Genomic DNA, 25,000 nt, shown 5'->3' with positions numbered 1-25,000 from the left:
CTGTAATGACATCGTCCCCGGCAAGTTTAATAAGGGGCCGTGCAGTGGGCACCGATGTTGTGATGGACGATTTCGTTCGGAACATACTCATGTCCGTGGACAGATTGGCGGAAGTTTCGGAAATCTGTAGGCTTTGTTTCAGCGGTAACAACTCTACCGTTGGGGAGGACCGTAATCGAGTGGTCGGTTTGCTGGCCTTAGGTATTACGTTTGGTTGCCCTTTCAACGGTGGGGCATTGGCCACAGGGGTGGAATTTTCTCCAACCTTTACTCGCGCCATTTGTTCGACTTTCGAGAGCAACTGATTGCGTGTAATGAAGAAATGTTTATGCTTCTTCTTTTGAACGTCCCTTTGTTGCGCTAGCGCCTCGCCGGCCACATTAAAACCGTCTACGGTTAACTGCTTAGCCCTAGGATCAATTCCGATTGCTTTGAGACGGGACCGGAATTGATGTAATATTTGTTTTTTGGGTGACAATAACAGGGTTTTGGCCGGGTACGATTGCGGCAATGCATTTTGTGGTTCTTGGTGTGCGACATCTACCGAGTCGTTAGGGTGTTTGGTGATACGAAGGTCTTTACTACGTTCAATTGGAACCACCTCTGTATCGCTTTCGGTCGATTCGGTTTCAGAAGAGAAGGACTGCTTATCCTTCTCGATGTTATCAAGATTTTCTAATCCGGGCGGTGCTACTGCACCTTCAATTGTAATCTCTGGAAGGGTGATCAACTTTAGTGGCGCCGATTGGCCCTGGTTTCTGGTGACATTCTTGGTACGGTTCAACGGAACATCTTTCCCCTCGTCTGCCTCGTGCGTTTTCAAGAGCAACTTTTCCAGTTGTTCCATTTTCTGTGTGTACGCCTCTTCGAATGTTACCATGGTTTCCCGGGCCTGCTTTTGGCTTCCCTCGTACATTTTCTCCAACTCTTGGTACCGGTCCTTCCACACACTTTCGTCGGCCATCGGAAGCGGAGTCGTTCGTTCCGATCGTTCGATCGTCTGGATGGCATCGACCAGATTCTTCTTGACCGCCTCAATTTCCTGATGGATGTTTTGCCTTTCATTTGTCTTCCAAAATTCGTACAATTGCTTCTGTTCCTCGAGAAAAGATTGGAGATCCGCTTTGGAAATCGTCTGTTCGTTAGGTAACTCTTTTTGGAGCAGCTCCACCGGGGACGAGGGGCTTAAATTGCGGTTCGAGTGACGGTCGGTTTGGGTTTGTACTTCTTTTTCATTGCAATCTTTATCGTCCGTCAAATTGCTCTGTATTCCGATGCTGTGCAGGATTTTGTGCTGCCTCGGTGCGTTTTCCTGTTGCTGCGGCGTAACGGTTCTGCTCTCGTCCGAACAAACCCGACAACGATGGCCCTTGGCTGACCGATGACCGTGTAGATCCTTCTCGGCGGCATTCAGGCGCTCTTTCAATTGCTTTACTTCCAGCTCCAGTTTGATGGTGTTTATTAGGCTCTTATCGGTATCGGATGGGTTGTGGTCGACGGGTGCATCCGAGGGTGGCCGAGCACTGGCATGCTTCCGAAGGATGTGGGCACTGAGCAGCTCGGGGCTGATAAAGTTTTTGGTACACCGCGAACACGGATAAACGGTCGTCTGTTGGTGGTTCTGAAGTTCTTCGGCACGCTGCAGCTTGCGCTGGAGGAGCGCGTTTTCATCGTTCCGTTTTTTCGCCAGCTTCTCCAAGCGCCCATTTTCGCTCTGCAGCGCTTGGATGGTATTTCTTATCTCGACCACGGTTTCGTCGAGAAATTGTTTGCAGAACAGCAGATACTGAATGCTAAATTGGGCCAGAATAAAGTACTTTCCGATGGCGGGATCAAGGATCCGATTGTTTAGCACGGTTCCGATGGGCACTTCCGAGATGTGTGGAATGAATTCATCCAATTTCTCGTAATCACACTCACTAACAATGGCATAGGGATCGATAGAAGCTGATGGGGGGGAGACAAACGGTGAAGGGTTAATGGTATCGAGAAGCGTAACAATGTTTATTATGTTTACCAACAAATCTCCAGTCGATACAGTGTCCGATCGAAAGCTCCCGAATCGCAAAACCTGCTTCGCGAGCAATTTTCGGAAAATTATGATGCCACTTGCTGGACATGGTTTGAGGCGCGAAAACGCAGAGGCACGTGTTTCCAGTTACACCACTGATAACGTGTTTTATTATTGACTTATTTGCCTCCAAGGATTGATCCTTCGCAACGCTTTGAAGGTTAAACACGTTGACGCATTTTTTTTTTCGTCGCACTCGAGTGTAACCATAGCAACGCCAAAAACCACTACAAAGCAAACGAGTAACAACAACCACAATGGAACAGTGACACTAACTCAAATCAGCTCCAACAGGCCGTCTATTATCAATGGTTCTATATCACGGTATTTAAACAAATGTACCGAACCAGATTTTATATTGAGCGAATGTTCTCCGCCAGCCAGAGAATACTCGCCAACGTTTTTTCTGGCCCGCGCAAAAACGTGCCCATCGACGTTCGGTACCACGCGGTGAATCCGTTCGTCGTCTTGGTGATTTTGCGGCATGTGCCGCACGACTAGCTGATAGAAATGGTTTTCGACACTCTCGTGAAAGTCTACGGCAAACTTGTGCTCCGCGTCCGACAACCGTTTAGCGTCGGACGAGCGGACCGAATCCGTGTCGAGGATGTGCGAAGCGTATGATTCGATTTTCTGCAACCGACACCGCAGATAGGACGCCACAATGAACCGAATCCGTTCCACTTCCATGCGGTGCACGATGTACAGCAGATCGTTCTGGTTGGTCGACGCAAGGTTCTCTTCCATGTGCACCAACTGAATCATGACCATTTCGACCAACGATTCTTCGTACGGCAGCAGATCGGGGGCAAACTTTTCGTTTATCCACGCCCGTTGAAGCGATTCCAGAACCTGAGAGCGAACAAATAGTTTGCATTTTCACTCGACTAACACGGCTTATTGAGTGTGTATTACCTCCTGTGAAGACATTTGTATTTCATCGTCTTCCTCAGTTTCCTGGTCAACGTCTGCGGGCTCGGAAGCGCCGTTCGTTTCCGATGCTAAATTGCTCGTGTCCATTGCGTTGAAAACGTTAACGAACAGCACTTTTTGTTTTGATGATTATTTTGCGCGGGTTTCGCGCCACAATTGCAAGACAATCAAAATAATGTGTTTCGCGATCACGCGACCATGACCATTAGGCACCCGGTTTCTGACATTCGATTCACGCGTGCTGTCAACTTGACACTCGACCGACCAGCAAGTGAAATCAGCTTTCGCCGCGAGCTCGTAGAAATTACTAATTCGTCTTTCGGAAACAACAACGTGCGTGTTCTAACTTCAGCAATGGCCAGCGTGCAAACGGATTTCCGGATCGTTGTTGAGAATGTGATGAACCGGTGGACCGCACTGCGGATGGCCGTAGAGCACGGAATGGGAGGCCCTTTGGGATTGAATGTACGGACCGGGTGGTCGTCGATTCAAATGGATGGCAACGAGTTTGTTGTTGTGGAACTTGATATAAAAATGCTTCTCTCTCTCCCGCAGACTGCCATCGAACTGATCGACTACGTTACATCGTACTGCACGGAAAACAAAAACGTCGATTCGTTCGATCTGCGCGAGATACTGGAGGAAATCATGGATCAGGAGTACGAAACGATCTGCGAGGACGATTCGATACAAGGTACACGTGTTGGCCCACCGATGCAGGAGTGCATTATGTTCATGTGCGCGCGCGTTTTGTTACAGAAATCAGTGTCCTGTTGGTTACGTACTTGAACCTGCTGAAGCAAGGAAAGGGCGACGAGGTAAGGGCACAGCTGGGCCTAATGAAACCGTGTGAAATGTGGATTGTAAGTGGGGCCAAGATTAAGTATCAGCGTATGGACGATAGCAGCGACAGCGAAAACGATGACGACGATCGGGAAGAGAGGATGGAAGTAGAACAAACCACCACAAACGGCAACGTAGAAGTGATTGGTCCTAGCACCGAAGGATCCAGCACCAAGTTCATAGAAGAAACCATCGATCCCGGTTGGACCCAGGTACGGGGCAGAAGGCGTAGATAAGTGGTAAGGAGCGTCGGCTAGCGGTTAGGATACGGAAAAAGGTCAAATTGTACATAATAAACCAAACTTCCTCACGGTGTATATGGGTCAGTGCGACTGACAGCTATTTGGTTATGATTGACAGCAAAGAAACAGAACGGCTGGCAACCCAGTCTCCGGGCAGGCTGTCAGTTTGTTGACATGTCAATGCATATTTTTTCTTCCGACCCGACCTGAGGAGAACTCAGCGCAGGCAAAAGTTCGATCGAAAACAGGATGGTTGTGGTTAAATTAAAGGTCCACTGGTGATAAACCTTTCTTCTGCAGTGCTCGTTTAGCGCTTTGGCAGACGTTAGACTAAACACGAGTGCCACAGCGTAAGGGATCATCCCGATCATGTCTTGGCCAAACAGTTGGCCCGCCGTGCAGCAGCAGCAGCAGCCAGCCGGAATGGTGCCATCGTATCCACCTCCAGCGGGTTCTGCTGCCGCCGCCGCGACTCCCAGCATCCAGGCGGGGGCCGATTATGGGTCTGCGGTCAGCTCATACAATCAGTGGCAATGGCAGCAGTACCAACAACAGTACGCCCAGTGGCACGCACAGTATGGCGAGCAATATGCACAGCAAACGGGCAACGCACTGCCCCCCGTGGCCACCCCGATGCCGTCGGTGGCTGCGGCGGTGCCGACTGTTTTTGCAGCCGCACCAACGCTACCTTCGTTTCCACCGGTCAACTTGGTCGCTCCGCCGCCTCCCGCGGAACCACATCCGGACGAGCTCAAGTCCCAAACAAGTAATGTGATGGTTGCCACCAGTGTGTGCCAGTGTGTCATGTTGTTGTGGCCTGCTCTCACTATCGATATTGTTTCAGATCAACAAAAGCCTCCCCTCCCGGAGGAGCAGAGTGCCGAGGAGATCGCGTTCGACGAGCAGTTCCACAAATGGGAGCAAGAGTTCGAGGTGTGGAAGCGCAATAATAGCAACCACCCGGACAAGAAAGCGTACCGGGATTACGAGCAAAAGTGTGAAGAGCGCCGCAAGAAGCTTCTCGAGAGGCGCGAACAACTCAGAAGAAAACGGATAGAAAAGAATGCTTCGCAGGCTGCTGCACCAACACCGCCGGCCACCGTGCCACCGCCGCCACCGCCTTCCGATCCGGAACAACCGACGGGCAACGGAGCTCAACTAGCGAACGTGTTTACGCACGCCTCCGCCGGAGCGCACAGCTCCGGCAGTGGAATCCCCGGATTGGATCTGATCAGCGAAAATCCACCACCACCAGCACTGAAGAAGCCCAAGCTGGAACCCGATGCGGATCCGGTGGTAGCGGTGATCGATCTGGTAGAAAATGATCCGCCGGACCAGAAGCCCACTCTCAACGGTATGAACCAGGACCCGGACAACCGCAGGCCGCAAGAGACGAACGTGGATGCGATCAGTTCCTTGCTGAACGATCCGAAGGTGAACGCACTGTTGCAGCTGGTCGGCAACACGATGGCCTCGGCTGGGAGTAACGGTGGAGGAGACGGCGCGGTCGGTGCGGCCACTAACCCCCTGATGGCCGCACTTGCGCAGCTGACGCACAACCGGTCGGGCGGCGGTGATGGCGATCTGCTGAAACAGCTGCAAAACACTGTCGAAAATCGACCCAATGGTTCGTGTCGTAATGAGCGGAGCGGCCCGGAGACTGCTAGATTTTTGAGCAGCCCGGCCAGCAGCGTAGCTAGCAGTAGCCGGACCACGCTGCCGGATTCCTACGATCCTCGCATTCCGCCACCCATGATCGACGTCGATCTTTCGCAACCACCACCGATGGTGTCGCGAGGCCGGAATCACAAAGGCCCCCAAACGCAGCGGCGCGATCGGTGGAGTGGCAATGCGCCGGATCGCTTCGAGCACCCGCGGTTCCGCGGGAGTCCGGTGGCAAAAATGGCCCGCTTCGATCGTCCGCCACCACCGCTAGCGGCGGCGGCGGCGGCAGAGTACCAGATCGACCCGGAGCTCGGGCGGCCCGTTGCCGTTCCGAAGCCACTGTGGATGACGGAGGACGAGTATCAGGAGATTTACGATCGGTACGAGGACGTGCAGAGTTTCGACGAGCGCAAACACAAAATGGAACTGGCCATTCAGGTGTTACGGCAAAACAAAATACGTGCCGGCCAGCTGCCGCCGGGCTACGAGCGGCCTTTGCTTTCCGCCCGAGGCGGTATGCCGAGGCCGTTGATTAAGACGGAAATCAAGCACGAACCGACCGATGAATACTTTCAACCGACGCAGGTCTTTGACTACAGTAACTGCAGGAGTGTACCGCCACCGACCGTGACCCAGGAACCCCCCAGGATCGGGCGAGTGATCGACTATGGACACCAGGGTGCCGGATCGCACGGTGTCTACCGACCGAATGACCGTAGGAATCTTCAGACTCGCCTGCGCAATGCTCAAAATGGCTCGAGTGGAGGTACGACCCTTTGGTGTTTTGATTCGCGCGATCGTGATCTAATCTTTCTTTTGCCCACAGCGGACGAGAACCAGTTTGTACACGGTTCGCAACGCTTTGATTACAACCACTCGAGCGTCTCGAACGCAGCCACTAGCAGCAGTGGCAACTGTAGCGCGGAACAGCGCGCCGACCAGCAGTGGGCGATGGCGGCGGCCACGTTGCCACACAACAAATCGATCGATCGATCCGTTTCTAGCCTGCAGCGCTTGGCCGAGATGCACCTGAACCCGAACCCGGAGGAAAGCAATCCGCACTATCCGTGCAAGTTCATATTGATGAACGATAATCGGCCCAACTGCCTGAGCACCAAGCGTGCCAAGCGACCATCGTCGATACGGAAACAAAAGTTGAAGCAACAACTGCAGCAACAACAGCAAAAAGAGCCGGCTGGTGGCAGCAGCGGTGCAGCGGTCGTTCCCACCGGACCGGAGCCGAACTCGGAGCCAGGGCTGGAGGAGCTGAGCTCGGACAACGACATCGAAGACGATCGACCCGACTGGGGCAACAGCACCGACGAGGGGGCAGCCGGCGGTCGGCAGGAGTGCAAGAGTGAACCGCGCGACGACGATCGCTCGGAGTCGGTAGTTTCTTCCCAATCGTTCCAGCAACACGGATTGCCGCCCCGGATGATCGATATCGAGGAGCTGCTGTTGCCCCCGGGACGATTTAACCGGCCGCCCCGTATCTGTTTGCTCGTTCGCGGACTACCGGGCAGCGGCAAGTCCCACCTGGCCCGGCTGATCAAGGCGAAGGAGCAAGGGTTCGGTGGGCCGTCACCGCGGGTCCTCAGCCTGGACGACTACTTTCTGGTGGACAAAGAGGTGGAAGAACGGGACCCCGTGAGCGGGAAGCTGACGAAGGTGGTCCGCGCGGAGTACGAGTTCGACGGTGAGATGGAGGAGCTTTACATCCAAAATCTGATCAAAGCGTTCAAGCGCACCATCTCGGAGCGGTTGTTCAACTTCGTGATTGTCGATTGCTGCAACCATCGGTTGGAGTACTATTGCGAGTTTCACAACTACGCCCGGAGCAACGGGTTTAAGGTGAGATCGCGCCCGGGCGCGTGCCACAGATCGCTCCTAATCGATCCCGATCTTTCATACAGGTGTACACGTGCACTATGCAAACGGATGTGGACGCTTGCGTTGAGCAAAATGTTCACCATCGCACGGCGGAGGAGATACAAGTGTACGCCGACAACTGGGCCATGGCCCCGGACGAGCATGTGCAACTCAACTTTAACTCGTTGCTGGAACCGGACCGGTCGGACACGAATGCGGTCGTTACCGATATGGATATTGCGGGTGACGATGAATCGCTGCCGGACGTGGACAGTGGACAGAACGAGCTGGAACATGTAGGAACGCGCGCCGTGCCGTGCCGTCACGAAACGAGCGTACGAACGTGTAAAGCGAACGTGAACGTGGGTTAATCCTTATTTTCACATACATCCACAGGCCAACGCATCACAGGACGACAGTAACGACGATAGTGCGGCGGGTACCGCAGAGGTGAGATATTGAGTATATTGTTGACCTAGGCGCAGTCCTGCGGCATTGTAGCTGCGTGCGCTCATTTTGAATCGAACACATGCGCGCGTGTATAGTGCGGTTGCTAAGCAACGGCGCCCTTTGTTTGTGCTGCTTGCTGGTCGCAGCAGCCCTGTATGCTTTTAAGCGGGTAGAAGGATGGCCGATGGGAAGGATGGCCGATACAGCGTATTCGAAGGGGCATTCTTAATGACACCATTTTCTTTCAAATTACCATTCATTAAATACCGCCCATTTGGCGCGTGTGTGTTTGCGCGCGCATATAGTGTGATTTGTTCGCGAGTAAATGGGACAACGACACCAGTGAGCAGAATTTAGGTTGGTATTATTGTTTTCCTTCCATTTCCATAACGTACCATTTAAGTCATGTAGAGCGTCACGTTTGTCGATCAATTGAAAAGCCGATTTTCTTTTGACTACCAATCGACCCTTGTTGCGTCGCGACGGAACGTTGCATTGCATGAGCGACGTCGGTTCGGCGCGAATGCGACCACAAACCGAACCATACTAATTCTGGCCTACCCCTCCCTACCCCTCTCGCTCTGTTTCTCTCCCGTTCGATTCGCTTCGACCAAACACACACAGCCCGACTCGATGGCACTAGTAAACCCTTGAAGCGCCCACCAACCCTGGAGGACTACTTGCAGCTGGACAGCGATGACGACGACGGTAACGGTGACGACGGTGACGGCGACGGTGATGATGCCGAAGGTCGAGAAAAGGTGGCCGGCGTCGGCGATGCTGTCAGCAAGAAGAAGAAACGTGTCCGATGGGCCGACGTAGAGGAGCGGAAGGCGCAGCGCAAGATGCGTCAGGTGGGATTCGTTGTCGGTGTCACGGATTGGTCCCGGATGATGGACCCTACGAAAGGCAGCAGCGCCCTGACGCAGACAAAGTATATCGAGCGCGTGAAGAAACCGTCCGACGGAAAGTAACGACGCATTGGCGCACTGCTCAGTCATGTCACCAATCGAAGTTCACCGCGGAAAGCACCCGATCGCAATGAATGTTCCACGGTTTTGCAATAATGTGAAATGGAATTCAATTGTTTAAAGGCTTTTCTACTGTGACCGGGGGGCAACGGGCAATCACGATTAATTCGCCGCATTGCACCTCTTATTGTATATTTCAAACCAGATCGCAACTGATCTACTGATTAGGGTATAAAGTTTGCCAAACTTATTGCAACCACCGCGCGTTTCCTTTATTTTGCCTTCCGTTGATCCGAACTCTGTTCCCCCCACTAAACCACGGCCAGCTGGAACTGCACCAGCATTATCAGGTAGCTGGTAATGGTCGCGATCATCTGAGGGGGAAAGGTGGACGAAGAAGCATTAGTGGTCGATCCTAGCTCACTTGCGATCAGTTTTGCGTTTCTACCGAAAACAGTAGCGTGTAATCGATGTAGTAAAGGCCACAGTTCTTAATTTTGAAATCCTGATGCAGCAGATCGATGGTGAATAGTTCAATCTGTGGAAAGAAAGGGGTTCGAAACAACGGCACTCTATCGCAGCACTGTGCCACCGCTGTAACTCACGCAACGGTCGACCGTGGGTTCAACATCCGTCTGAAGGAACTCGTTCAGCAGCACACCGGTGTTTTCGGCCTAACGAAAAGTTAAGATTAATGAGCGATTCCGTAATGAATGAACGCAACCGTATAGTTGGTGTGAACCTGCTCCGTGATGTCGGCACAAGCGGACACGATGTAGTAGAACTGGATGGCCTGAAACGTGGCGAATATGAACGAGCTTGTGTACTTGGCGAGAAAAAATTCGTCGCCTTGCCGTATGCCTTGCACGATGGATGTATAGGCGTAAAAAATCTAAGAGGAGACACAGAGTTCGAGAAGTCGTTAACCGGTTAAATGATGTTCAACCCAGCGCCCTCCTCCGTACCTCCGAGATAATGATCACAAAACTGGACAATACCAGACACAGCAAGGAAGTGCTAACAATCTGTGCGATGTATCTCATGCTTTCGGTAATGTGCAGATGCTGCTGGTACAGGTTCAGCCACGTTTTGATACCCTCTCGTTTCCGGTTGCGGCTCTGTACCATCGCCTCGTTTACGGTCTCGTACAGATAGGCACAAGCGTGCGCCACCATAACGATCACGTTCGCGAGGATTGTCAGTTGGCAAAAGAAGAAAATGTTGAGCGTCCAGCAGAGCACGCTCAGTGGGCCCGGTTCGAAGAGTTGCGCGTAGAAGCTCACAAAGATGGGCACGATGCCCGCATCTACCAGCACCAGCTTGGCCACCGTTTTGACGGTATATTTCCACTTCCGGCCCTTCGGTTGGTGCTCCGAAAGGGAAGCGAAAATGGTCGACAAACCGTTCAGTGCGTGCAGCATCGTGTCGCGTTCGGTCAACAGGTGAATGTGCGCGAATACGAGCGCCCCATAGTTCAGAGCATATTGGCACCAAGCCAAATAGTACACTATCGAAAGCGTTGGAAAGGGAATCTCGCGCATCAGAAAGAGGTACACGAACGGATAGGTACACACTGCTACCGCAGCCACGCACCGGCACCACAGTTTCAGTCGGTTGTTGGATCGGAACGCGTTGGATCGCTTGGAGAAGGTAAAGGGCACGAATCCGGCACCTTGCGCCAAACAGATGGTGCCTCGGAACAGGGCTCGCGCCACGTGGTCGTAGTATGACATCGTTATGGGCAGAACGATCGCGATTAACTGGCGCCGCAGTGTGCGATGGTGCGTGCGGATTCCATTGTGTTAATGTGCGAAGCGATCAATGACTCCATAATGGCCATCAAATATTGAAAACCGCTGCCTTACCTCCGATATCATGATAACAAATTCATACAACAGGGTGAGCGCCAGCGGAAGGCTGTAGAAGTTGACGATGGTTCGGATGGACTCGGTGAGCGCACTATGATGGACCTGGAGGCCGCTGAGCTGGCGGGCGATGTGGGTAAGTATGAACTGTCGGTCTGCCGGACCTTTCTCCCAGCGCTGAGCGTTTTCATCCACTTCTAGTATGCTGGCGATCATCAGCCGGACACGCTCGTTGATGAGCCCGTACAGAAAGTATGTCCACAGTAGCGTCGCGAGCAGGATGTTGCTCACTATCACCAGCTGTAACGTGCTGAACGTGCTCAGGCACCAGGCCACGATAAACGATAGACTGGCACTGCGATAGTGCCACAGGTAAGTCCCATTCCACGACAGGCAGATCCCAATGTCGACGAGGATCACTTTCACCAGCAGCCGTTTGCCAACCGCTGGCCCCGAAGATGGGCTGCCATCGGTGGAGTAGAACAAAAACTCCAGAATGGTTTGGCTTTGGACGACAAGTTCATTCAAAGCGCACAGCAGCGCGGACGGATCGAAAATTACTTGCCAATAGAGAACAATCACGGTGGTGTAGTTGAGTACAAACTGTGCCACCACCAGATAGTAGCTGGTATTGAGTAGTGGGAAAATTTCTTCTTGCAACAATTTTCTGTAGCCCCACAAGTTCACCAATAGCAACAGTGTGGCCACCGATCGGCAATACCACAACCGAAGCGCTGACGATTTGAATCTATCGGCTTGGTACGAAAAAGGCAGCACTCCATACAGCTGGCCGAACCCCATGAGTAGGGCCAACACTGCGTTCGTGAGGGACACTTTTGGTAACATGATTACGCGCGTTACTGAATGGCCGAAAAAGCTGCCGAAGCGATGAGCTTCGATATCATCACCAATTAGACTAATTGAAGATGGGCACCCAAGAAACGGGTCCCATGCATAATTGATGGGCGACGCAACGCAGCAGCAGAACGCGAGGCCGAGCGGTAACAGATGGCAAAACGGATAACGGAACTATTAATCTATTCTCTGTTAATATACATTCAATTGAAACTGTATCAACACGATCAAATATGATGTTGCGGTGGTGGCCACCTGCAAAAGAAGGAGAGTTACAAAGGATAACAGCCTTGCTGCGACTACCTTACCGAGTACATAAACACCAAGTCGAGCGCGTACATATCGGCCACCTGAATCCGGGCATCGTGGCTCAGCAGTGCCAGGTTGAACAGTTCCATACTACGCTCGGTGCGCGTGTCAATCGGAGCGTCGATAAACGTGTTCATTATCACTCCTGGTTGGCGAGACTAGAGCATGTTTTGCATTATAGCTTGCAGCTTTAACTAGCACTCCTTCTATCAACCTGCTTTGCGATGATGGTGGCCACAACCGATAACAGCACAAACTGCGACAACTCGAAGATAATACAGAGAATCGGATTGATCAACCCGTGGATGCTACTGTTGCGGGACCAATCCTGGGCAATCGACACGTAGATGAAGTAAACCTGTGAATTGCCTGTAGTCTGCAGTCCCTGACACACACGATCCCCGCACGGTCCTTTGGCTTACCCTGGACAGTATAACCACGAATTGGTTAAGGTTCATCAGGAGGATAGGAGCTTGAAGAATGTTAAAAAAATGCCTCACAATTTCGGTCACTTCCCGGTGCACGCTGTACAGTCCGTCGATGGTGTCACTCACGTCGCAACATATCTGCTGGCGAAGCGCATTTCGTTTGGCCCAAAACGAGGCACCGCGTTCAAACGAAACCAGTCTTGCAATGGCGCTCTCAAGCTGTGCGTTGATGGCACCGTGGCAATGTGCACCGAAAAGTAGCAGCAAGAGCACCAAATTCGAAATTTGTGCCCCCATAACGATGACGCAGATGTTGAGGGTACGATAGTTTCGCAGGTAGTGCTCCACGTGCGCGTCATTGTTGATCAAAAACAAGATGCACAGGAAAATGTCGGTGCACAGAACTTTCACCACTATCGGGGCTATGGTGCCCGTGGCCGCGGTAGGAAAGCCGGAATCGTATAGGAGACGCCGTACGATGGCCATGAAGCGATTCGCGCACTGTAGCAGCTTCGATTGGTTGCCGAAAATCTGATAAAAACAGGACGTTATCGTGCAGTAGCGTACCAGGAACTCGACGTACACCAAATGGCGCACCAGCATCAGATCCGGAAACGGTACGCTGGTGAGAATGTGTAAAAAACTGAACAACACCAGAACGGCCGTGGCGCACCCGACGGCAAAGGACCAGCAAAGTTTAAGCCGGTTCCTGCGCAATCGGTACCCGTTTGCGCGATCGAGCACGAACGGGTTCAATCCCATGAGGGAGTTGTAGTAGTAGAGAAAGTTGAGAAAAAAGTGAACCGTCTTTGAGTGCATTTCCGATCGGGACTGTCCGGCGGAAGTCGCCGGACATTTGTGGTTCCACGTCCAACAGCAGCGATGGACGGATGATCGATGTGAGCGGCATAAACTATTCAGTGTCGACGTCCGGCTGCATTGTGAATAATACATAGTGCGCTAACGTGGCCGTAGCTTGCGGAGTGGCTGATTGCAGGCCACTAGTACACTTGTTGCTGTAGTCCGGTGTCCATTAACGCAAGCGTTCGCGATCGACCATGGCGCTGTCTCGAGCGGAGAAGTTTTTCGTCGGACTTTTGACGGGCTGCGGTTTGCTGCCATTTCGAATGCATTCCCCATCGAAGCGGTTCATCGCGTGCACACGCCACTATTGGTACAGTATTCTGTGCACGGTTCTATTCAGCGTACTGGCCCCATGGATTTACTGGGGAGCAATAGGCAGCACATTGCACCCGCAAACACCGCTCAACAACTACATGATCGTTATACAGTTTTTCTTCATGTACTGTATCGCGTTGCTGAGCCGTACCGAGGCCATACTCAAGCACAGACAGCTTTGCGCTCTTCTCAATTCCTTACTAGAGCTACGCGATACGGCGGGAAGTGGAAGAACTGGCGCAGAAACTAATCGATCAACATCGATCAGATTGTGGATGAAATTTGTCCTGTTTGACGTTGGTCTGATGGTCATTTCGGGATTGTTTTTTAACAAAAATCTCCCCAACACGGTCTACTGGTGGTATCTGCTCCTCAGCTTCGCCAATCTGGTGATGGTGTTTCTGATCAATATGACCATAAATTTATTGCTGATCGTGCTGTACTGTGGTGAGTATATTTATCGACTGATCAACCAACGATGTGTGGACTTGGTACACGGTTCCAGTCAGCGCCACGGAGCAGCGTTGCAATGGTACATGCTGCACATGGATACGGTCACCGTAGTCGAGTGTCTGGTGGACAGCGTTAGCAAACCGCTGCTACTGCTAAACGTGTGGTACTTTTTCATTATCGTCTTTTCGGTACGCAAAACTAACCGAAGCTATCATGTTATGTGATCGTGAAATATCATGCACGTGTTCGTTAGGTTTTCTATTTGTTCACCAGCATCGTCCAGGATATGCGGCGGGAACCGAACGGATACCGGTTCAATATGATAAACCCGATCGCGTTCTTTCTCAGCGAGGCATCACAAGTATTTTACATCGTTTCCGCTGCATCGTCGTACGCTGAACGTGCCCGGGAAATTGTGCCAATATTAGGCACGTACACTGTCGGACCCGTGGAACATTCGGACGAAAGATTGGTATGGCTCTCTCTCGCGAGAAGTGGATGAACGTAACGTTAGTAAGAAAAGGATTAATTTTCTACAGTTTGATCTTCTCGTAATCCAATTCCTCAACCGAGACTACAGTGTTCGAGTGAAGGGTCTCTACCGTATCGACTATACGATGCTGTTTTCCGTGAGTTAAGCTCTGGGCGTCTGAGGTGGCCCAACGATATAACGATCTAGCATTCATTGCGCGGCAAACGTGAACACATTTCAAATTACTGCTAGATCGTTTTGGCGACGCCACGCTCTTGCTTTAATGGCGGTAACAACAAGATTCTTTGTAGATTGTTTCCAGTACCGCAAGCTACATGATCATTCTAGTACAATACTACCTCCAGGAGTAAACCAGGGGCACCAAACAAACACAGACTCTGGTTCTGGGACATCCAATTACATCAAACATTAAGCGGTGATCTTTTATTCAGCACCCATCCGCTCGAGTGCAGTCGGAGTGTAACGACAATGCTTCACTTGACAATAAACCAGTACCGCACCATGAAGCTTCCCGGCGAGAGCGTTCTTGTCGATGGCGTATTTTTTAAAGTTCTGGCCATTCTCGGAATCTTACCGTTGCACTTCGAATGGAAATCGCGGCGATTCGCGAGAGGAAAGAAAATATTGATCTATTGTGTCGTGTTGACCATCTTCTACGGCACCATTGTCCCGATCCTTTGCCTCTACTTGTTCGTGATAAACTTCAACCCGAAGGAACCGATCATAACGTTTCTAATGGCCACACAGTTTAGTTTCGTGTACGTGTTTGTGCTCACGATGAAAAGTTCGCTAATATGGAAGAGCAACACATTGGGGCGTTTACTGAACGAAATGTTTATTCTGAAACATTCTCTGGAGCAGCTTGGAGACCGGCCGATTGAGCGTTTTCCTAAAGCCTTTGTAATAAAAGCCCTCAAACTGATTCTTGCAGACGGTTGCCTCGTGTGCATTTCGCTATTCACATTTTGCGACCTTTCCGGGCATACGTCCAGCATATCGAAACTGGGTTCGATAGTGTTCTTTGGATTAATGTGTTTAATTACGATGGTGGAGAACATCTTCGTACTCGGCCTATTGACATGTTACTCGCTGCAAACGACACTAAATTACCAGCTCAGAGGTTTGGCGTCTTGTGAAACAAGCGCTGAAGCACCTCATTCCTCAGTGTCCAAATCAGTACTGCAACTGTACACGTTTCACTGCCAAGTGTTGTGTGTTGTCAAAGATTTTGCGGCCGCCATGGATTTCATCGTACTACTGCTGAATGGATGGTACTTTTTTATGATAGTCTACTCGGTAAGGACGGCTCCTTTTCATCCACTTGGTTAGTTCTACAGCTTCTCATATTTTTAGGTTTACTACATCTACGTTTTCTCGCTAAACCGATTACGGGAAGGCTTAGATGCTGAGGATATCAAGGCGTTCGTGAACCCATTTACTTTCCTGTTTTACCAGTGTACTCAGCTCTATTTTATGGTGTTAATTCCGACGATGTGTACGGAACAAGCGAGAAAGGTGGTGCCATTACTGAACTCCGTCAGTGTCCAGTATGCTGAGCATCAAACTGATTCACTGGTACGCTGATCGTAAATGATGATCCTGTCGCTACATGGGAATTATTGTTGCGGTGCCTATTGCAGATAGAAATTCTAACAATCGACTGTCTGGAACGGGACGTTGATATCACTAACTATGGATTATATAGCATCAATCGAGGGCTCTTGTTTGGCGTAAGTGTATCTAGCGGATGTCACAAGAGACGGAGTCAAACGATCCGATCTTTCAGATGATTGCCACGATGTCCAGCTATATGATCATTCTAGTTCAATTCCACATCGAGAGGCAAGGATGAATGGGTCACGTCGCCGCCGCACGTCGATAATCATTACCACATAATTGATATTCTAACAAGCACTTTGTCAACATCGCTCTGCAATAATGATGAGCCGCTGTGGCGATGCCATAATCTCACAAAACCGATTGTTAAACCGCGCTTCTTCTTCTAATCCGCCATGGACATCCTAAGGGCCAGGGCAGGGGTTGAATATTTTCTTCTTAAATGTCTCGAAGTCGTGGGCACGTTGCCGCTAACGTTCGAAAGACGCACGAAGAGATTCACGAAAACGCGCCAGAATGTGAGGTACAGCGTGGCGGCAACGATTGCCTTTGCGGTGCTGGCCCCTTTCGAGCTTTGGAACGTTTACAAGCACATTTTCGGTGAAAACATGTTCATCTTAACCGTTTTGATCGCCGTGCAGCTCGTGTTCGTGTACGTTTTCGTGATCACGGTGAACTTTACAATGCTCGCGAATGGCGGATCGTTGCACTGCTTGCTAAACGAAATGCTCGTCCTGAGAGAAGTTGTCCAGGACGAATGGAACTTCCATCGAGCGAATTTCGAGTACACGAAAAGTGTGCTACTGAAAGTGATCTTGGTGGATTTTGGGCTTCTGGTCGGTGCGTTTTACGTGTTCTTTGTGTACCGTCCGGCAGCGCCAACCGTTTTCGAAGTAGCAATTACCGTGATCTTTTTCACGGTTCGTTACATCATCACGACGGTGGTCAGTTTCTTCATGATGTTTCTTCTGACCTGTGGCTCCATCCAGAGTACGGTCAACAGCGAGTTCCGGCACGTTGCGGATTCGATCGTGATAGTGGATCGCCCCGCCGTGGTTCGGCTACTGTACATGGTGCACTGTAAAAATGCTCAGTTGCAGAAACAATTTATGGCCTCCATGAGTCTGCCGGTACTGCTGCTAAACGCGTGGTACTTTCTAATGTTAGTTATCTCGGTAAGTCCAGTTTATTTAAAGACACCACCGTGGGATACTGTCAAACTTGGGAATTTTGATTTTTCCCAGGTGTTCTATGTCTACACTACGGCTATAGCAGACTTTGCTGACCCATTACATGCCCAAGATATCCTGAAGTACCTCAACCCGCTCACCTTTCTGATCTACATATTCGTGCAGCTCTGCTACATGATTTTGATACCTTCCGTATGTACCGAGCGACAAAAGCGCACGTTTGTGATGATGAATCGCATTGCAAAACGGTGGTCAGGCGAGATTGAACTGGAACGGCTGGTAAGGACCGGGACGGCGCGGATTAAGCGGATGGTGAGAGCTGGTAACGTCTCGTCTCTCGTTATCAGATGGATGCCCTAGTGGTGGACTATTTGCATCGAGATTGCGACATTAGCAACTATGGAATGTACACCATCAACCGACGGTTTCTGTTTGCGGTGCGTATAATACGGAAGACACATTTTACGGCCCACCACAAACAAATGAAGCTGATAGTGTTCCTTTCCATTGGCAGATGCTGGCCACGGTCTCCAGCTACGTGATCATTCTCGTGCAGTTTCATATCCAAGATAATTAACATTATCTAAGAATAATAAAGTGTTTGTCGAGAGCCTCCAGTCGGGAGTGGTTTTGTGTTCTTCTGCTCGTCTTACCTGTCGCAGTGATCAGCTCGGCTGTTTGAAGTATGCACACGGCGAACATTAATCATGATGTCACACCTTATTCCGTTTCGGATGATATCATACTGTTCCCCCCGCCACACGCGGACAGGAACGACCCCGGCAGACACAATACGAAAATTGTCTTTTCATGCGCGCCTGAGCGGCATGTTAATGACAAACAATTTTTCTCTTTATTGTTTTCTAAGCTGCCCCATTTGGTGGCGGCAGCGGAACACTCTCTACACAATTCACGCCATGTGTGTGTCTGTGTGTGTTTGGTTGTATTCGATGGTCTCGACGCGTGATTGTTACAATTACTGAGCTATTCAGCAAAAAGCAGCAAACATATGAGTATGCAACACCACTATCGGGAATAAAAACGCCTTCCTTTCATAACGGAACGCTGGGGCAAAAGATGCTTGTTTTTATTGGTTTGGGTCGCTAATTTTACGCAACATAATATTATGCAAAAAGCCGCAAGCGCGCAATCCTTGTCCTCGGTTATCTAATACCTAGACCGCTTGCAATAGGCATGCCCAATATCAGTAAAAAGCAGTTGAGATTACAGAACGCAGTTCTACATGTTTTCGTAAGGCATTATTCGACCGTCATCTACGTGCTAGAAAGCTATCACTACTGCTAATGCAAATAACCGATTCAATTGTTTCGAAAAAGTACAGTTACTGAGCGGCGCGCTGTATATACGCTGTATTGCTGAGTCCTGAGCATATATGAGTTGTGTGATCTCTATTGCGAAGTAAGTGTTGCTGGCTGCGGAAGGCATTCGGTATCCTGAGAGTATGTGAGCCCACGGCCGCTCATTCTTTGGTAATTTGGTAATTAAAACATCCCCCTTTTTCAAAATCCGCGATCCGGGGTCCGGTGCACACTGCTGTGAGCCTGTGTAACCCTTCAATGTATATTATTGCTGACGGGGTGTTGTTAATATAGGGCAATAGTAATATGAAAAGAGATTCACAAAATGTATGTTACGGTTTACTTGAACAAGTAAAATGCGACGGCAAAAACGGTGAGACTGAGAATCTTCCACGGGGCAGCCAAGTTGACTGCGCCGTTGCACTCGTCCTGCTCGCACTGGCTGCAGAAAACTTCACGCATGGTGTCCAGCTTGAACTTGCCATCGCACACGTTCTGGGCCTTGTAGATGCATCCCTTGACGATGGTGGCCCACTTCGTTTGCGAATCTTCGGCACGCAGATGGAAGCACTTATAATCCGTCGAGGGAGAGGTGGCCGTGTTGGGCTTCAGGACCAACAGGGCAGCGGCCGAGGTTGCCGTATTGAGGATACCACACTCGACGAACTCGGGCGTCTTTTCGTTGTCCTTCGGTTTGTCGGTGTCGGCCAGATTGACCGACTCGGTGCCCTGCATGCACTTGATTGCTTGGGCCGCTAGAGAGTTGAGAAACCATTGAAAAATCATTTAAAATGGCCCTTTCTTTAATCCTTGTGCCAAAACACTACCATTGACGCTGGCCAGGATGCAACATGTTACGAGCAGAATCGCTTTCATTTTGCCACCGTTTTCACTTTTCACTTTCGATTGTAAAGGTTTTCTCAAAGGCACCACCACACTACCGATCGATACGGGACAGAGCGGCGCGGACGAATGCGAAATAAACTGCTCGAGGGGCACGCCAAATTACGAATGGCGTCAAGATGACGCCACGCACAGAAACCGAATCGAGAGAGCGAAACGACGCAGCGGCACCGACGACAGAGCGAGAGGCGAGAGATCTGTGGAACACACCCAACGAACCTTTTTTTTTGTTACATGCCAATCGAGAGAAAACAGAAGGATTAACAAGAAACCGGCCGGCAGGGACCTCATCATCGGCCTAATATCAGCAGGTTGGTGCTCTGCGTTATCTGTGATATTTGTTTACTTTTTGGCCAGCTCCGGGAATCATGTAAACAAAAATTCGAGGTCATCATGTTTCGCATGGAGAACTCCTGCGAAATGATGACTCACCCTGGCCTCACCGCTCGTCTGCTAGCAACGCGTTGCCTGACAGAGAGGCACGCGGGAGAGAAAGAGATGATTCTATACACCCGTTTGGGTTCGACCGTTCGACGATTCCCTTCTACGAACGCCGAACGCCCTTGATAATTACTGCATCTTAATGGAGAGTTTGAAGAAGTCTTAAATCAATAGGCTGTTTCAAAACATGCCCTGGTTTGCTAATGTGTTTTTACTATTTAATGCTGTTTTATCAACAGTTTCACACCCTTCTGTTCCACCTTGGTTGTTATTTCATTTAATTTCATTTCATATTTACATTGTTCGCCGGAGGCTATACAAATTGGATCTTACGTACTAAGGTCTTAAGTTCTAGGGGCGGCGGAGGCGCGAAGGCGGGAGAAGGAGATGACACAGCAGTTATTCGGAGATAAGCGGAGGCCGTTGGACGAGCACCACGCTGAGAAATCATCAATAGCTCTTTGGAGGGATCGAGCGTTGTCAGGAGCGGCAATGCACGACCTTCTCTAGTGTAACGGCGTATACGGCTTGCTAGGCTCCGATGGGCTGGTCATGTCATGCGAACGGCAGAAGAGCCTTCTTGGACCATTCCTTTAATGATTTCCTATTTTAAAACCCAGTTTCTGAAGAAAATTATTTTATTGGTCTGGTTCAGGTCGTTTCTGTTTGTAAATTTTTGATAACTGCTATTTCATACATTTCAGTTTTAATTTTTCTTCCACCCTTCTTATTTATCCTTCTTACCCTTATTATGAATTTTCGAATGTTTTACTAGTGTGCTTGATGTACGAAAGGCTTTGTCACAGACTTTACACTGGTATGGCTTTTCGCCAGTGTGAGTGCGGATATGACACTTAAGGTTAGATAAGTTTACGAACCTTGAAAAACAGTGAGGACACTGATACCGTTTGTCCTTATTGTGAATTTTCAAATGTTCTGCCAGATTGCCTGATTGCCTAAAGGCTTTGTCACACACTTTACACTGGTATGGCTTTTCGCCGGTGTGAGTGCGGATATGTCTCTTTAGGCTAGAAGACTGTGCGAACCTTGAAGAACAGTGAGGACACCGATACTGTTGGTCCTTATTGTGATTTTTAGAATGTGTTGACAAATCGCCTGGTGATCTGAATGCTTTGTCACAGACTTTACACTGGTATGGCTTTTCGCCAGTGTGAATGCGGATATGACTCTTAAGGTTAGATAAATGTGCGAACCTTGAGGAACAGTGAGGACACGGGTGCTGTTGGTCCTTATTGTGAATTTTAGAATGTTCTGCCAGATTGCTCAATTGCCTAAAGGCTTTGTCACAAACTTCACACTGGTATGGCCTTTCGTCGGTGTGAGTGCGGATATGTCTCTTTAGTTTAGATGAGTTAGCGAACATTGAGGAACAGTGAGGACACTGATGCTTTGGGTCCTTATTGTGAATTTGCGAATGTTTTGACAAATCGCCTGGTGATCTGAACGCTTTGTCACAGACTTTACACTGGTATGGCTTTTCGCCAGTGTGAATGCGAATATGACTCTTAAGGTTAGATAAATGTGCGAACCTTGAGGAACAGTGAGGACACGGGTGCTGTTGGTCCTTATTGTGAATTTTAGAATGTTCTGCCAGATTGCTCAATTGCCTAAAGGCTTTGCCACAAACTTCACACTGGTATGGCCTTTCGTCGGTGTGAGTGCGGATATGTCTCTTTAGTTTAGATGAGTTAGCGAACATTGAGGAACAGTGAGGACACCGATTAGGTCCCTTGGTCTGTTGGTCCTTACTGTGAGTTTTCGAATGTACTAACAGATTGCCTGATTGACTAAAGGCTTTGTCACAGATCTTACACTGGTATGGCTTTTCGCCAGTGTGAGTGCGTATGTGAATGTTTAAGGTTTTTACATTTGTATATGTTGCGGAACAATGAGGACAATGGTGCTTTTGTTTTTTGTGAGGGCTTTTGTGCTTATCCTGTCCCAAAGCAACATTCGTTGTTTGCAGCTGATGCTGCTCATCGACCTCTTCGTCCTCTAATTTGATTGCAATTGGATTTTCTTCTGCCTCGAATAAATCATCAGGGATTTTGCCACAACATTCATATGTCCTGTTTGCTTGATGAACAGTATAACACTTCTTGTGCAAATCCTTCGCTGCATCCGGTGAGGTAACTTCAGTTTTAATTGACAAATCTGTGCCAACCGTTTGTTCGGCAGAGTGGTCGAGAGGGTCTTGAATGTTCTGCTGTTCGATAAATTTATCGACCATATCATTGTTTTCATTGCATTGAAACTGATCCATCTTTTTCAAACGCGATTCGCACATCGTGCACAAATACGATGGAACTCCAGGTAAAATTAATCTGTAAAAATAAGAGTCTCATAACAATCTTCTTGTGGAACAGGGTGAATGACATTGTGTGTTTCAACAAAAGTACTACCTGAGCACCGGTGCATTCGGAGAGCTTTTGAAGTTTATATTGTCCGGAATCGTCGTTCGCTAGAGCTCCAAAGCATCATCGTTCGACAGACACCATCGACATATTTTAGCGCTATTGGAAAAAAATTCGCTATCATATCTTTGAATCCTTATTGAACACCAACTTACGCAACACCATCCTCTTTCTTAATCAACGCCTTGAAGACTTCCATTTTCGACTGCAATCGTTTATTAAGTTGATTTTGTAAAATCGTTCACTTTGCACTTGTTTATTAAACATTGGTTGCTTCAATGGTTTTGCCTTTTGACAATCGGTCGATTTTTGACAGCTTCTTGCGCTTGTGAGAGAGCCGCCGTTGTGAGTGAGCCGCCGCTATGAGAGAGCCGCCACTGTGAGTGAGCCGCCGCTGTGAAAGAGCCGCCGTTCTTTTAAACTATGAAACAGTTACAGGGTGTATCAAGTTTGTGAATTTAAATAATGATTTAGAATAATGATAAATCATCATTATTCTAAATTTTCATCAAAATACTAGCTGAGAAATGGGTAAAAGTTTTCTTGTATCAATGATTCCTAAAAATACTATCATTTACACGTGTTTCTAATTTTTGATTGAATAAAGTAATTTTTCATCCTCATACTAGAGGATGAAAAATTACTTTATTCAATCAAAAATTAGAAACACGTGTAAATGATAGTATTTTTAGGAATCATTGATACAAGAAAACTTTTACCCATTTCTCAGCTAGTATTTTGATTAATTTGGCTGATTCTGTTAAATTGAGAGGGGTTTTTTTACATACTCCAAGGTTTATGAATGGTCTCTGTTTTCAGTGGTTGGCCGGTGTGGACAATGATATCATCATCCACGGCAATGGCTTAACCCTACTAACCCAAGGAGCCACTATGTCCGTTTTACCGTCCGTTTTACCGTCCGACGGACGTCCGTCGGACGTCCGTTTCACCGTCCGTCGGACGCCCTAAAACAGCAGAAACGGATGGTGAAACGGATGATTGTCAAAAAAGCTCAGTTTATGGAATGGGTATTTTATCTTGCTATAAAGCTTTGTTGAAAATTATAGCGCATGCAAAATATTAAAAAAAATTATAGCAAACCAGAATTTTTTTTTTAATTTATTTATTTATTTTTTAAATACAAAATTAATTCGTTACCCAGCGACGAACGTACAATCGCCGGGTTTACAATCTTATTGCTACGCACTCAACGCATTACAATCTATCCAATCTATACAATCTATCGGTTAAGAGGTGGGTTCGGATGACCTATCAGAGAAGCAACAACGTCGTGGGTCAGGAGCAGCTTCATCGTCTCAGCTGACTCCGGTTCTTTAGACTGCCTTGGCGTCTGCGTTGCCTTTCCTCGCTGGGCGAGTATTACTGCTTCTCGGCCGACAACTCCTGCGGCCATCGAAGCAAACACCAGCAAGCGAACAACGCTGTTGGGTGGCAAATGTAAAATCGTTTTCGCGGAACGGTGCTCCTTTTTGGCGCATCCAATTCTTACACAGCATCGCGCCTTACGCTTTCCTCTGTCATTGTGCTCCGGCTCGCTTGAGTCGGTGCCGGAACTCTTCGCAGCATGGGCTGCGAAACCATTACATCGGCAAAAAGCGTAGCAGATGCTCACCCGGGTATCGGCCACGGTGCCGACGACGTGCTGGCCGCGCAAGTTGAAGTTGATTATTTCGGTAATTACTGACCACCGTCGGCGTTTGCGTCGAGGAGCCTCGCTACGTAATTACGATGTCCCGCAGCCGAGATTTTTCGTTTTCCTTCAACTTAGGTTTGTCGTGCACTGGCCGACGTTGGTTCCGACTTTCCTCCATTCAAAGAGTCCGTTCCGCGTTGAATTAGCATTCTGGTGTCTACAAAACGGTTAGATCACAATGTTAGAATGATGAGACAAACTTACGAGAAAGCTTTTGCACAGCGTTCTTTGTTTCATTGATTACCAATCGTTCTCTGGCAGTTGCGGCGCCCGTCATCCTCATTCAATTCTAAATCATCCAGCACTTTGTCAATGTTTACTAGGTCCGTTGTTTCGAATACCGACACAACACACCGAAGCCGTGGTGTGATCGCTGGCAGATTTATTCCAACTACGCGAACTGTTGTCCGACGGTTATTCGTCGATATTGCAGGGAATCATACGTGACACGTTATAAACCGACACAACCTGTAGTCTGTACTGCACTTTTACCAATGACACTGAACATTCTTCAGACTGAACAGCAAGCAAACAACAAACTAAGCGAAACTAAATGACCCGTCGTGTCGCGTCTACTGCGCAGAATGTTTGGCAAACACACATAACACACACGATGCGATACACCGTTCTAATGTAAACAAACAAATCGAATCTGTCATTTAGTTTGCAATAAAATAACCTTTGTCAGAATGAGCTTTGGGTGTCCATTTAGCTGAGACTTTAGCTGAGACTTTCACCGTCCGTTTCACCGTCCG

General features: G+C 49.1%; 9 protein-coding genes across 12 annotated transcripts in view; 4 read left to right on the top strand and 5 right to left on the bottom strand.

Moving 5' to 3' along the window:
* LOC128274627 (cilium assembly protein DZIP1L) overlaps positions 1-2,120 on the bottom strand; it is a 2,548-nt gene extending 428 nt beyond the window's left edge. The window contains exons 1-2 of the mRNA XM_053012879.1: positions 2,018-2,120; positions 1-1,947 (exon numbers count right to left, since the gene is read on the bottom strand). The exon at positions 1-1,947 is cut by the window's left edge and continues 428 nt beyond it. Coding sequence (XP_052868839.1) covers positions 1-1,947; positions 2,018-2,120 — 2,050 coding nt within the window. The remainder of the gene's footprint in view (positions 1,948-2,017) is intronic.
* Positions 1-5,420, bottom strand: part of LOC128271264 (opsin-1-like) — a 9,430-nt gene extending 4,010 nt beyond the window's left edge. Inside the window, exon 1 of the mRNA XM_053008718.1 lies at positions 5,407-5,420. The gene's annotated coding sequence lies outside the window, so the exon portion shown is untranslated. The remainder of the gene's footprint in view (positions 1-5,406) is intronic.
* LOC128271266 (DNA replication complex GINS protein SLD5) lies at positions 2,215-3,108 on the bottom strand. Its single transcript, XM_053008719.1, has 2 exons — positions 2,987-3,108; positions 2,215-2,923 (listed from the first exon to the last, which is right to left on the bottom strand). The coding sequence occupies exons 1-2, from the start codon at positions 3,089-3,091 to the stop codon at positions 2,348-2,350; spliced, it is 681 nt and encodes a 226-aa protein (XP_052864679.1). The 5' UTR covers positions 3,092-3,108; the 3' UTR covers positions 2,215-2,347.
* On the top strand, positions 3,344-4,118 carry LOC128271267 (uncharacterized). The gene is made up of 3 exons (XM_053008720.1): positions 3,344-3,469; positions 3,560-3,698; positions 3,764-4,118. Exons 1-3 carry the CDS (start codon positions 3,359-3,361, stop codon positions 4,081-4,083), a joined length of 570 nt encoding a protein of 189 aa, XP_052864680.1. The 5' UTR covers positions 3,344-3,358; the 3' UTR covers positions 4,084-4,118.
* LOC128271262 (uncharacterized) lies at positions 4,355-9,269 on the top strand. Of its 4 annotated transcripts, none has more exons than XM_053008714.1 (7): positions 4,355-4,855; positions 4,934-6,520; positions 6,581-7,605; positions 7,668-7,919; positions 8,020-8,073; positions 8,379-8,430; positions 8,698-9,269. In XM_053008714.1, the coding sequence occupies exons 1-7, from the start codon at positions 4,459-4,461 to the stop codon at positions 9,045-9,047; spliced, it is 3,717 nt and encodes a 1,238-aa protein (XP_052864674.1). In that variant the 5' UTR covers positions 4,355-4,458; the 3' UTR covers positions 9,048-9,269. The 4 variants fall into 4 exon arrangements, with proteins under 4 accessions (XP_052864674.1, XP_052864673.1, XP_052864676.1 ...); XM_053008713.1 differs by having other exon boundaries at positions 7,668-7,958; XM_053008716.1 differs by lacking the exon at positions 8,379-8,430 and having other exon boundaries at positions 8,698-8,860.
* A 4,716-nt stretch (positions 9,270-13,985) lies between these two features.
* On the top strand, positions 13,986-14,976 carry LOC128274621 (putative gustatory receptor 28a). Its single transcript, XM_053012869.1, has 4 exons — positions 13,986-14,321; positions 14,387-14,605; positions 14,673-14,762; positions 14,917-14,976. The coding sequence occupies exons 1-4, from the start codon at positions 13,986-13,988 to the stop codon at positions 14,974-14,976; spliced, it is 705 nt and encodes a 234-aa protein (XP_052868829.1).
* An 836-nt stretch (positions 14,977-15,812) lies between these two features.
* Positions 15,813-16,539, top strand: LOC128274186 (uncharacterized). Its single transcript, XM_053012294.1, has 4 exons — positions 15,813-15,922; positions 15,980-16,201; positions 16,267-16,356; positions 16,413-16,539. Exons 1-4 carry the CDS (start codon positions 15,866-15,868, stop codon positions 16,476-16,478), a joined length of 435 nt encoding a protein of 144 aa, XP_052868254.1. The 5' UTR covers positions 15,813-15,865; the 3' UTR covers positions 16,479-16,539.
* Positions 16,540-18,240: 1,701 nt separating this feature from the next.
* On the bottom strand, positions 18,241-19,746 carry LOC128272294 (uncharacterized). Its single transcript, XM_053010073.1, has 2 exons — positions 19,580-19,746; positions 18,241-19,507 (listed from the first exon to the last, which is right to left on the bottom strand). The coding sequence occupies exons 1-2, from the start codon at positions 19,626-19,628 to the stop codon at positions 19,092-19,094; spliced, it is 465 nt and encodes a 154-aa protein (XP_052866033.1). The 5' UTR covers positions 19,629-19,746; the 3' UTR covers positions 18,241-19,091.
* A 1,077-nt stretch (positions 19,747-20,823) lies between these two features.
* LOC128274618 (zinc finger protein 121-like) lies at positions 20,824-24,073 on the bottom strand. Its single transcript, XM_053012864.1, has 4 exons — positions 24,059-24,073; positions 23,410-23,496; positions 21,563-21,789; positions 20,824-21,142 (listed from the first exon to the last, which is right to left on the bottom strand). Exons 1-4 carry the CDS (start codon positions 24,071-24,073, stop codon positions 20,824-20,826), a joined length of 648 nt encoding a protein of 215 aa, XP_052868824.1.
* Between the last annotated feature and the right edge of the window lie 927 nt (positions 24,074-25,000).

The sequence above is a fragment of the Anopheles cruzii genome, chromosome 3 (genome assembly GCF_943734635.1).
Source record: "Anopheles cruzii chromosome 3, idAnoCruzAS_RS32_06, whole genome shotgun sequence".
In the NCBI taxonomy this organism is placed as follows: domain Eukaryota; kingdom Metazoa; phylum Arthropoda; class Insecta; order Diptera; family Culicidae; genus Anopheles; species Anopheles cruzii.
This window is presented reverse-complemented; position numbering and strand designations above follow the sequence as displayed.